This window comes from Chiroxiphia lanceolata, chromosome 3 (assembly GCF_009829145.1).
Source record: "Chiroxiphia lanceolata isolate bChiLan1 chromosome 3, bChiLan1.pri, whole genome shotgun sequence".
Classification (NCBI taxonomy): Eukaryota; Metazoa; Chordata; class Aves; order Passeriformes; family Pipridae; genus Chiroxiphia; species Chiroxiphia lanceolata.
In genome coordinates this window covers 66,388,458-66,401,981 of record NC_045639.1, presented here as the reverse complement: position 1 = coordinate 66,401,981, position 13,524 = coordinate 66,388,458, and the positions used below count along the sequence as shown (strand labels likewise).

The window sequence follows — 13,524 nt, the reverse complement described above, 5'->3', positions numbered from 1 at the left end:
TGCTAATATTGTGAAGAAATTGCAGCAAAGCAACTTGGAACGCAGGGAGTGTTGGCACATCAATGCCCTGTCAAATGTCACTGCATTTATCTCCTCCAAGAGGACCTTACAGCTCCCCTTTTTTCACAGGTTTCATTTTACTTTAAGTGATTCATCATTCTCATTCTTTAGATCATCAGTGACTTCAGTCGTACATTTGGCACCGCAGCAGGATCACATAGGCCAGGAATTTCTGTCTTGACTCTCTAAAAATCTGCCACTGACAACTTTCCAGATCACTTACAATTTATTTTTTGTTTGTTTCAAACACCTTGCAATTCTAAGCTCCAAGAAAACAGCACAAATGAGATCAGTGCCCTTACGTTTCTTCAGCTGAGCCTGTTCCATCATTGTGTGTCAGATCTGTAGTAAATTTACAGTGTTGACAAAGGTAGTCATACTGTTTCACCGAATTGAAAGGAAGAGAGGAAGGGAGAGATTTATCTTGGAGCCTAAGGGTAGAGCAGTAAACTAGAACAATCGCACTCAAACCTAAAAATGAAGAACTTTGTGTTGGACTTTTCATTTAGCGAGATGTGAATTCTTGCCAGTTGTAGTTTCCGTTCAAAATATCATTTTCTTTTTGAATTACAGGGAATCAAAATTTAAATGAAGATGCAGAAGTTTGGATCTCCTGTGTAGTTTTGTCTGAGTAATGGTTGTCACTGCTGTGTAGTGAGCAAACAGCAAAAGCAAGGAGAGGAAGTACCTGCACTCCACATCCCTTTGAGGCTGGCTTTGCAGTGCCCCATTTCACCAAGTACTTCCTTTCCTGCAGATCTTTCTGTATCTTAGAAGTAGAAAGGCAGAGAGGACCTGTGAAAGCAGCTTTGCATTATCACTGAGTCAGTTTTGGGCAGCCAGCTTGAAATGCCTTAGAGGGACCCTGTTTTCAGAAAGGACTGGTAGCAGACAGAAAAAACTCAACAACACATTTCAAGTCCTCTAAGTAGGGCCCCCACAATTGATCCAGCTGGGACAGGAAGGGTGTAGTCTACGGAAACCCCTTATTACTGTAGCTCTGGGGTAGTTACTGACCCAAACCAGGAATTCGCTCTCCAACTGTGCCTCCACAATTTTTCTGGAGCTGGAGCACAAACTTCTCTTCCAGAAGGTGTCACCCAGCTCTGTAAAGCAGCCAAACCTTAAATTTTTTGCCTCTAAGTGGCTTCAGTAGTCTTTTTCTGAGGACTTGCACTCACATATTCTGCCTCTTGTGGTGTATTAACCACTAGATCAGTGGTAGATCTCATGGGGATGTTTTCTGCTTCTTCATAAGGAAGTTCTGCCGCTATGAAACTCAGTATACAGGCTTCACAAGCAAGAAGAGAATAGAGGAAGACACTCACTCAAAGGGGGAAAATTCTGGCCTCCGTGCATTAAAGAATTGTTGGGAAAAAAAAAGCATAAAATTTTTATGTCTTTGCATTTGTGGTAATATCCATGAGCAAGCACTTTGAGCATTACTCCTGCTGGAGGGGCTGCAGAATGAGGTGGCAGCAATACAACCCACACATGGGAACAGCAAAAGGTCAGAGGCTTGAAGAGTTGAAGTTGGAATGAGCCACAGGCTCATCTCTCCTTTGAAGTAGCTGGAGATTTGGAAAAGTGTGCAGTGGCTTAGTGCTGTCCTCGGTGAAATGCTAATGTGGGTATCCTTTGTCTTTCTGTACCAGGAGTGCAATTAAGGGGCCAACGTGCAGGGGCCAATTTAAGGATATTTTTCTTAAGGTTTCTTCTACATGCTTTAAGCTTGTAGATGATAGAGTTGGAACTGAGTGTAAAGAAGGTTCAAACTTATGGGAATTGCATATGCTTACTTGGGGAGAAAATCTGGCCCACTGAAGCAGAGATTTTTCAATTCTTCTGTGTTTCAATTTTATTGAAAAGTTCATTGATAATTACCAGAAAAGTTGGGTGAAAAAAAGTAATTGTTGTGTTCTGAAGCTTTAAATACAGTTATTTTTATCCAAGCAAAAGATTTTGCAGAATCCAGACAGATAAGTATGATTTTTAAACTAAACTTTTACATTAGATAATAAATGCTCTCTGGAATGAATAATCATTGTTATTTAATATCAGCATTTTGCAGATATAAAAAAGAAAAGAAAAAATCTACCTCTTGTAATAATTTAATTAGTAGTTTTAGTTCTCCAAAAGTCAGCCATGATCTTCATAGATGCACTTTTGCACTTTAAATATTCCTACCTGTCATTTTTTTAACCCCTAATTTTACCAGTAAACTATAATTAGCTTAGTTGCACAATTTTGGGTGTGCAGCCAGTACTCAAAAATACATACACTTAGAGTTATGTATTTTTTGGTGACAGAAATTCAGGAATAATTTTTGCCACTTTCAGGAGCATCAGAAAAAAATCTGAAATCATCCATCATACTGACTCACATACATAATATTTTCTAGGAACTCCAAGCCTATACTTTTATGTTTTTGACAACACTGAATTAAGTTACAGTAGCATCTATCACTTGAGGAATCTTGAGTCGTTTAAACTTGTTTTCCATCAGAGCATTCAATCAAGATTGGCTTATCAGTGGCAGGGGTATAGCAGAAGCTGTAATGCTTTTCATCTCCTTCTTTATCAACTGTCTCTCAATAGCTGTAAGAGTCCATAAACCCCCATCAGTTTAAACTGTATTAGCACTGTACAGTAATGGCAAGAGAGCAATAAGAAGTGATGTTGTACTTCTTTGGGCACTAGTGAGCTATTTTTCTTGATGCTGGGAATCATCCAGGTCTATTAATGTAGGCTTTCAGCTCCTCTGAGAAAACTAGGAGCTAATGATGATCTTAACTGAACTGAAAACTTTTAAAACTGTTTCTCATATTATCTAAAAATATTCATCAATGTATTTGTAATGTCCTGAGCCTCAGGCATAAAAACCACTGCAAGTGAGATGAGCTAATGAAATTTGACAGTGAGTTTCTTATCTCCAAGAGAGAGAGAGAGAGCCATCAGTCCTTCCACGTTCTTGTTTCTTTCAACAGCCGAAAGCTCAGACTGGTGCATTTAGAACACAGTAAGGACAAATAACTATCTCAAAACACACACCATCTATTTGTGTGCTTTATTCTTAAATCATAAAATTAATGTTGATCAGCAGCATAATGACTTCCTGGATTTTATAGGCTAAAATGTAATATTTTCAGTAGCTATCATAGTAGTAGTCATACAGCGTTCTAGCCTGAGAAATTACAGCTCACTCTTCATCCATAATTGAGTCTCTTATTATATTTCTAGGACTGGAAATCTCACTTTTGAATTAATTTCTGGAAAATTATGGAAGAAGTTACTTGTTTAAAAACACCATGTTCCTTCGATGAGTGTTTTTGACTAGTTTCGTAAGCCCTCGTATGGAAAGTTAATTCTGTCATTTATTATTCTGATCTAGAGCAAATATTTATATCTAGGAGTCTTAATTTCTCTAGTCATACTTTGGTAGACAGTGACATTTATAAAAATTTGTGTGCTGCAGCTGGCTTCAGTCAGCTTATTTGGCCAAAATAACCTGAAATACAATTCTTTTATCACATGGGCATCTATAATTATACTTCTGATTCCATCAGAAAGATTGTAATATTTTCAGTCTATCCAGTGCTCCATAGGCGAGGAAGTTGCCAAGAACTGTATATAGAGAAACCTTCATTCTTTAAAAGGAAAAGCCTGTGGGGCTCCAAGTCTTGTGATTTTTAGTTGAAAAATAACTAGGAGTTTGCTGATTGGAAGGCGGATGACTGTTTCAAAACTTAGGAATGTTTTTAGGATAATTTTTTTTTTTATCTTGGTTAGCTCACTGGTAGGATGAAGCTGACTAAAAAAAAGTTTCACCGACACCCCCCACACCTCTGCCTCCAATTTGTCTCTAATGATTTAGCACTGAACTTTGTCAAGATAATAGCATGGAAATTTTGTCACCACACTCTCCTTTGCTATTTTTAAATGTATTTCTTACTAAATAATAATAATAATAAATTAATAAAAGAAGTGCCTTCTTTGCACTTAGTGCAGCAGATTGTCTCAGCAGTATATAGATAATAAGTGCAGGGGTAAGTTTTTCTGTGTAAGAATAGTCTTAATAAAATTCCAATATCTTTGTTACTGAACTGTTGTAAAACGCACATATGTCGGAGCATGTGTGTGTGTGTGTGTGTTAAGTTGGGGTGTAAGCTTATCGTAAATGAAACCCGCTTTCCAGAATTGCTACAATTGGCAATATACAAGATCGGGAAACTTATTAGGTAAGAGCTCATCTTAAGGAACTGCTTCAGGGACTCCCAAGACTTGCTGAATGCAATTCTGCTTTGTTTTGTGCTGGTCCCTCAAGCTATCATTGAAAAGCAGCAGAGCCTGAGTCAGCCACAGCTTTGAGGCAGATGTACCTACACCTTGATTTTCAGTGATCTCCTCAAAAGGCTCTTAAAATTCAAACCCAGTTGTATTTGAATAGAAATTAGAACCGCAGCATTTTAAATAGAAAAAACCTCAAAGCAACTAGGAAAGCCAAAAAGCAAAGGATAAGAAACATAGGTAGATCTCCCCATGCCCACGCTGTCCTTCCAGACAAGTCATTGACTGCTGGGGCTTCTCCAGCTCTCGAGAAGTGCCAACTGTGCGTCCAGGTCTGGCTGTCCCTTCCCTGCTCCTCAGGGCTGTCCCTTGGATGCTGCAATGATCTGCTGCAGTAGGGTGCTGGGCTCCACTGAGGAAAGAAGCTGTGAAGCTTGATCTGGAGCTGCAGTGGAAGTGAAGAGTCGCTGGAGAGGTGGCAAGAGAGAGTGGTGGGAGTAAGAAGGCACAGAGCTCCCCTCCTACCCTCAGCTTAAGGCATAACAACTTTTAACCACAGTGAGAAGGAACTAATTTAGTACTTTTGGCCCAAAATGAAAGGCTCAGAGCCTTGGTATATTTAAATTTAAAAATAAGTCTCTTATTTAGCTTGGTTGGGACACAGAGAAGAAAGCAGATGAGGAACTTGTGGGTGGTGTTTTACTTCTCTACTGGCTTTTCTTCAAAAATTAGGCCTTGGGCTTCAAGGCCTGGGGCTTTTCAGACCAGCCTGAAAATTGGAGATTCACCAAGTCCACAGTCATGTCCTCTCCTAAAGGGATTAAATTGTTCACATTTGGAAAATAAAGAACTAATCCTCTAAAGATGCTGCAGAGAATCTGAATTTTTTTGAGCATCAGTTGGAGCTTGAGGTACTCTGCAACTCTGTAGAACCATGCAAGAACTTTGCAACCATGTAGAAAATCCACCCTTTGTGCTGAGATCCAGTACAAAGCCTATACATAATTTAAATTTCAAAATCATGACTCTGTAGGAATTAAGTGATGGATAGGCTCAGTGTTGCATGGGTTTCACACTCTGCTTTGTAGGTTAATATTGGTGGTGTTTGTATTTTAATGTGGTGTATGGCTTTAGCTGGAATTCAGGCTTTTCTATTTCACTGTTCAGCAATGGCTTGATGTCTATATTCTGAAAATATTTTAGGTTGGTTTGCTTTTCCTTGCTAGAAATATTAAACAAGTCTTTTGGTTATACCTAAAAATCCACTGTACTTTCTTGAGACATCATCTAGAATGATTGCAGAGAATATAGACTAAGGGAGTAATTGACTAATAGAATAAATGTGTCACATGAACCAATAGTGTTATTATCAGTATATATGTGGGGGGACTTGGTTGCTATTAGTGCTGTGAACATTTTATTATAGAATATCAGGACTGCTTCTGTAAATTGCTCTAAAGCAGTGTGTAGCAGCTTTGATGCATTAACTGAAGAGACTTGCTGCAATCCTTACCTTATTGAGACACGCAGAGAGGAGAGAAGGGTTATGTGTGCTGACTTGTAGAATTTCTACCCTCTGTTAACAGGCATGTAAGAATAGAGGGAAAATAAGAAAAGATAAGTTTCCATGCAAAATGCAATCAATTTCAGAGCAATGCAGTACTAATAGAAACTTCACGTGCTTAAGACCTATTAGAAAATCTGCAGCTTTAGCTTTCAATGAGAGCTCAGTTGATTCCAGAACAAATCTTGTTATTCTTTCACAAGCTATCTATGTTAGTGTTAAATGCAAATGGCAAAGTATGAAAGTAATGTCTGTGTCCTCATTAAGCAGCTATTCAAAGGGGGGCAGGGTTGGTGTGTGAACTTAGAACTTGGTTACAGTGAAAACAGTAACAGTCCATGGTGGTTTGTGGGTTTGACATGTGTGCTGTTCTTGCTTTTTCTGTGGTAATATGTGTAAACATTTGTATCAACTAAATTGAAATCTTAAGATTCCTCGTCCACCTTTAAGCATTTAAATACATTTGATTGGATTCGTAGAGCGGTATACCTTCATCTCACTTTGAATCAATGTGAGGTTTTTAAGACCTTATTTTATTTTTCCTCATGCTTTTATAGAAACTCTAAAATGCACTCAAGTGAAGAAGCTTGGCAAAATCACAAGGCTGTGACAGACATCATCAACTTTGCTATGGCATAGCAGTAATGAGTCTCTAAATGAAGTGTATCTGTTTTTTCTTTTTTTAGATACACACTTGAAACATTTGGAGCGATAACTTTGTATGGCAATCATTACCGTCACAGAGAAAGCATGGTCCTGCCTGCAGGCCTGTTCTGAGAGTGCTATAAAGCAGCCTTTACAGATGTGTTCCTCCAGTGAAATCTCGGCTGCTGGAGCCTATGGCATGCTGAAGGATTAACACACCTCATGCCAGAGATTAAAAGTAGTGGCAGCCTCTTTTCTTTACCATCTGAGGTACTCTGTAACTGATGCAATGGGGACTTACCAGTGGAAAGATACTCAATAAAGTACAAAAGAGAGGAGGGAAAGCAATTAGATTAAACAGACATGGAAAGTGCTTTGAAACAGGATTTAGTGTCAGAATTAAACAGGCCTAAATGTTTAAATCACTTGGCCACCCTCTGCATGTCACAGAGTCTCCAGCATAGAGCAGCTGTGATTGTGTGACTCCTTGTGAATGTTGCACTGCATTGATTTTGTGTTGTGAATAGTGTTTTTATGTTCTGGGGAGGACATGGAAATGAACTAGTAATCAAAGCTAAATGTTTTAACTTCATGAAAAATAAGTGTGGGAAAACCTGCAGGTTGCTGTTTAGTACATTTTATTATGCCACTGTGTATGTGCTAGGAACCAAGCACTAGCTTCAGAGTTCTTTGATATGAGAATGCCTGCCTTCAGAAGTTTGGTGTTGTCATGGCTGATAAAGAAGGAGAGATTCAAGTGACAGAAATTTCCATATGCCTGGAGGAACAAGTGAAAATGATACACAGCAGCTACCAGCCCAGGCATTTGAAGAGAATTAAATGTCTCCCAATGTGAAGATGAGGCTTTATTGTCGACTCCGCTTCTAAAGAGACGGTAAAGAAGTATTTTTTAATTTCTGTTAGGATATCATGAAAAACCCACTTAGCAATGTGACACTTGGAGGTTTAGGAGTAATTCTGACCTGTTTCTTGCTTCAAAATCCCATCTGGTGCTAGGTTAATGGTTGATCTTTTCCAACCTAAATGATTCTGTGATTCTATGCATCCATGAGATCAAAGTTTAGATACAAGCTGAAGATTTCCCCCTGTTTTAACTTGGTTTGAGAAGGTGCTGTTGACCTTAGTGAGGGAAAATTGGATTTTTTTAAGAATTGCTTTACTTTGATTTAAATGGAGTACAAGTAGAAAAATAGAATAGCACTCAGCTAAAGAGAAATTGGATCTTGAAAGGCAGAAACCCTCACTTTTATAAAATTTTTTGTAGTGAGACTCTTTTTTGGTGTTCTCTTTGAAGGCCCTCAAACTATACATCTTTTCTTCAAGACATGAATGAATCTTGCTTCCTCAGTGAATGAATGTGCTCCTGAAGCCAGCATGATAGACCAAAGCCTTAAGGAAGAAATCATCCTTTGTGCTAGTCTCTGAGTGGGGGGGTATGAAAAGCAACAGAGAAAATGTTGCAGATAGGAGCCATGTTGTATATTTCAACAGAATTGTGATTTTTAGGGAGGATACTAATGAGTGCCAGAGATGACAGCTGTGAGTTAGTTTCTCTTTACTCTGTCTAAAGGAAAAAGTAGGTTTTCCACAGCCATTGAAATCTTCTTTTCAATGTTTACTTGATGCTGCTTCTTAAAAAAAAGAATGGGTATGTTATTATTCTTATCCAGGTATTAAAGGCTCAGGAGCTAAGACTCTTGTATTATTAGATCATCATTTCTGGGAGAAAATGAGATGCAGATAGTGTTATCAGGCATTTTTTATACAATTCAAGCATCTTACATTGGTTATTAGCTTTATCCAAGCATTGTATCATTCTGTGTTGCTACTGACATTTCACTAATTAAAACAAGTAATTTAAGATTTGTTTCTACTTTTCTGTTCGGAGAGAGATGAGTTGTTCTCTTCCATTCATCCAAGGCAAAAATGAGCATTTTATTGATCTTGTGCTTTGCTTTCTCATGTTTATTTTTCATTTCATCTGTTTTCTGTGGTAATGGTTAGTGTGTCTCAACCTACAGTGGTGAGAGAAGGGGAGCATACCAAATCTTCTGTGCCACTGCTTATCATTCATGTCTGTAGTGGACATACCTCTAGGTATGGCAGGAGAGTTTAATGCGGGCATGAACAGTCTTAGGAAAAGTTACACCTTATAAATTGGATCATCTTTGCTTCAGGTGTGAGCATTTCATGGGCATTTGAATTAGTTCTGCTAAAACATCTAACATATGCTACTCTGTGCACTGATGAAATAAGAATAAAAGAAGAATCGTACCTTTCTTTGTCACATCACCTGTAAAATGTTTAAGTTCTGACTGGAAGAGGATTGATTTCAGAATGAGTTTTTTTACATAATTAAAAATACCAAATGTGTGCAAAAATCAGAGACAAGCAATATGTATGTACTTCATATCATTTATGTAGTCAGTGTTTCGAAAGATGGTGCCATTGACAGTACTACTTGCACTTGGTCTCCCACAGAGTAGTTTTCTGCAATTTTTACATTCTGTTGTCCAAAAGACAATTTTTTACCGAAAGGCTTTTTCAATTTACAGAGATTATGCTGATCTGACCTTTACTTATAAAGCAGGTAGTGGCAGGATGTAGGATCAATAGTGTAGGCAGCATTTACATCATAGTCTCAGGTGTAATCTCCATCGAGTGTGTTTGTTTCCCATGGTTTTGTTTCAGAGTAGAATGAGTAATGTGAAAGTGGAGGTAGCAGTTGTAAAGTCTTACTTGCTACTTACCCAGCAGTCTCCCATCAAAACACGGGGTTTAGCACAATAAACTTTGTTCTCTTACTCTGTGTCAGGCTGTTTGTCAGTGAGGTATGTTAGCCAAATATAACTACCCAGCCTCCTCTGCTTTCCAGTGTCTGTTTGGTTGAATCATGCCATGAATGACACCATGACACATTTGTGGGAGGATTGTTTGTGAGAAAAAGGGAAACAAATTGACACTTGAGTTACCAAGTTGTGGGAGCACAGATGCTTATCACTGCCAAATATGCAGAGCCGAGGTCAGGGGAATGTGTCAGAGAAAGCAAAGCAGCCTTCAAGCAATTTTTTTAAAACTGTCTGGCAGAGAACATGCATGAAATACTGTTATAGCTGAGCAGGATGCTGCTCTCCTTCCTCTATTCCCTTAGGATTGCCTAGTCCCTTTCCTCATTCCAGGCTCAAATGAGGCATTGCAGAGTGTGCTCCTCTCCCATCTTCCCCTCTCCTTCATGGGTTCCCCTTAGGAACCTCAGCCCCTCTTTTCTGGGGACTAGTGACAGCGACAGCAGCAGTGGGAAGATGTCCCTTTTGGATGTTCTTGCATTCTTTTTGCTTGCTTCTCTACCAGGCCAATACCTTCACATTTCATGCTTCTGCATGGGAAGGTGTAGATGTGGAGCAAGTCTGATCAGCCTGAGTGTACAGACATATGGGGAACCTGGGAAATCTCTTAAGGGTAATTTCAAAAATGCTGTGTTGTATAGGGTGTAGGAGATCCTGTGACAAAAATTGGAAAAGAAGAATTGTTTGGACTCAGTCTGTGTGGTTAGATAATAAATTCTACAAAGAAGAGTAAAAGAGACCTATGGGGAGAGAGAATGTGGAAGAGAATAGGAGAATGGAGGATACTGGAGACTGAAAATAAGAAAAACAGATTAAAGCAGGAAGCCAAACCAGAAAATACATTTCTAAGAATCAGGGGACAGGAAGGGGAAAGTTCCCACCAAACAGAATAGTTTGAGTAGTGAGAAAGATGAAAGAAAATAAAAATACATTTGCATACTAGATGAATAGTTTATACAATGAAATGTAAATTCATGTAGACGGTGAAACTTGATCCATTCTCTTATTTTTCTCTGTGGCAGCTAAGTCCTGGAAGATCTGTGTTTCCTGCTGTGTCTGAATGATAGTCCTGGCTCTTTCTTTTAAGGAAGATGCTCAAAGGAAGTAGCGCTGTATTTTGGTTGATTTAAATAATCATTTATCCTTCGTGAAATGAGAAATGCAAAAATAATGGCAGGGATGTACCATCTGCTGTTGTTTAACATGTGAATAAAAGCTCGTGTGTTGGGACAATGTGTAAGCCCGTGGTAAGTGCGGAAATAAAGGAAATGTTATGTTGGCTATACCCAGCAGATCCTCTCATTGACTGAAGCATCATGTTTCTCCCCGTGTCCTAGCAATGTTGAACATGATTTCTTGAGGACAATGAGCGTTTCCTCCTTGGTGAGGAGGCTGAGTGTTTTATGTCTATTTTTCTCATTCCTTTCAGGGATCTCTTGCTGTCTGTGGCACTTGGCCAGGTACTCTCCCTCCTTATCTGTGGCATTGGTCTCACGAGCAAGTATTTGTCAGAAGATTTCCATGCCAACACACCTGTTTTTCAGAGCTTCCTCAATTATATCCTTCTATTCTTGGTCTACACAACAACACTAGCCGTCAGACAAGGTAAGTGTCTCTCTGAAATTGTTTTGTAGAAAACAGCAAGGATAAAGACTTTTTCAGAACAACAACAAGCAATATGATTTAGACACAAACCCCATTAATATTTGTTACATATTTACATTACCTAGTAATACATATTGGATGAACCGAAAAAAAACCCAACAAATCTTCATTAGCAAAGAATGACTCGGTAGATGGCAAGGATCAGGGTGCTACATAAAAGCTAAAGAAACATCAGTACTTTTGAATTCCTAACTGTTCTTATGGGAATGCTCCTCTTACACCATAACCATATGCTTGAGGTTCATTTTGGATTTGACAGCATGCCTTGCTGGGAAATATTGGTATGCTTTACATCTTACACACACTAAGGAGAGCTCAGATGCAATCAAAGAGCTTGCTAGTTCAAGTTGCCAATCACCACAATTCAATAGTTCACTATTAGAAAGAAATAGCAGCCAATTTTTAGCTATTGAGAAGTAGGAGATGAAGGGAGGGAATTCGGGATGATATCTCTCTGGGGTGCTGTGTGGGCAGAGCAGCTCTACAGTCCTGCCACTGCTTTGCCACAGAGCCTGTGTAACCAATCTGACCTCTAAAATGAGAAATGCATTATAGTGTGCTTTAGTACTGCTATCTAATGATCCTCCGTTTGAAAGTCTATATATAATATGGGGGGGTTGTGCCTTTCCTGCTCATCCCTCCGATCTTTGAGATTCAATATGTAGATGAGGTGTAGGAGGTGAATACATTTAAGTACATTTCTCGCCCACTCTTTTTTTTTTCTTTTGTAATCATTTTATTTATTCACCTTCACAGAACACAGAGATTAGAAGCAAAATAAAAGAACAAAAATGTCATGTGTTCTCCTGACATAAGGAGGGAAAGACTCTATGGAAGAAAAGAACTACAAAGTGTATTAGGTTGTGGTAGATTTATCAGCATACTGAAAAGTTCGCATTTTCTTACAGGAACAATTATTTTTGGATCGTTCTTTGATGTTACATCTTTTGATGCTTTGGGAACAATCCTGAAACTTAAGTTCTTCACTCATAGTACAGTCTTGTGATACAATGCTATAAAGGGTTCCAAAGCAGGAAGGACTTAATATCCATGCAAAAAATAAACAGTCAAAAATATACTGCTCTACTCCAGCATGAAGCACTTAAACGTGTTACAACTTAAGTTTTATAAACATTGGTCTCCACTGACATTTTTCAGAGGCAATGAAGTCCAATCTGCAGAGGAAATGTTGGCTCTTATATAAGGAGAGACTGCTCAGGCAGTGTTTCACTGACTTGGTATTTCAGTTTGTGTAGGGGGAAACATCACCACATACTTTGCTCTGCAAAGGGTTTAAAATGTGTTGTTAGTAGCATCTTTATGGAGATCTGTGTTTAAAAATAATTCTTCTGAGTGTAGGATTGCCTAGATGTTCATAAGTTCTGTCCCAGAAATGTCCTTCTTGGGACTGATTTAGATACTGTGGAAGGCAAGTCCGTATGATTTTTAAATAGATTTTACTTTTTTTGAAAATTCTGGCTTGTGAGAGGGTTTATTCATATACATACTGCATTCTACTGGGCATTACAGAATAATGTTTGATACCTGGTATATGGTCACATTTAAAAAATGCTATCAAGCGCTCTGCTTTACACATATAAAAATATGTATTAAAATGGTACTTTATAAATAATTTTCTGACTGTTGAAAAATATGGTGGTGGGCCAAACAGAGTTTGTCAAAGCTATCTGTTGTGCCGATAAGATAGGTTTTGGAACTAAATGGAAAAGTGTTAGGGATATGTGGAAAATATTTTCTGGACAAGTGAGAAGGGTTGGGGAAGATGTTTGAACAGGCCTGTGGTTGAATACAGACCATATGAGCAACCAGAGTACACGCAGAGTGTACCAATGGAATAGTGTGGATATGCAACTGTCAAAAAAAACCCCAACACCCAAAAAAGACCATTTGGTTCAAAAAAAATCCAGAACAAAAATGGCTGCAGAAGTCATGAAAGCAGTGATGCAGGCACCCAGCGTAACATTCCTGCTGGATGGTATAGTACTACACAGTCAACTTATTTACTTGGCATTTAATATTGCCAAGTGATTGAGCCCGACATTGTCTTTTTGCTTGTGTATTTATTCAAATTCATTATCTGTGTTTGTTCCACTAAGACAGTTTTTCTAGCAGCTCTAATCATTTGTCCATTAACAGATGGATACCACAGTGGTATTAATTTTATATGGAATGATTCTGTTCTGAGTGCTGAGAAAATCCTAAGGCTTTTTTTTTCAAAAGGGATTCTTCTACTCCATATGCAGGATTGAAGATTCTTTTAGCTGTCCTCTTTCTCCTTTGGAAACCAAACCATCATAAGTTTGTTGGTAGTAAAAAACAACTGCATCCGTTTGTCTTTTTCTTTGCTTGCTTTCTTAATCTCTGGGGTTTTTGCTGAATGTACTGTTTAAGGAGGTGTCACTCGAGATAGGCAAAA

General features: G+C 38.5%; 1 protein-coding gene across 1 annotated transcript in view; it reads left to right on the top strand.

Annotated features, from left to right (window-relative positions):
* The window catches only part of SLC35F1 (solute carrier family 35 member F1), a 232,808-nt gene that overhangs the window by 121,703 nt on the left and 97,581 nt on the right, over positions 1-13,524 (top strand). The window contains exon 2 of the mRNA XM_032684201.1: positions 10,852-11,027. Within this exon, the coding sequence (XP_032540092.1) occupies positions 10,852-11,027 (176 nt within the window). The remainder of the gene's footprint in view (positions 1-10,851; positions 11,028-13,524) is intronic.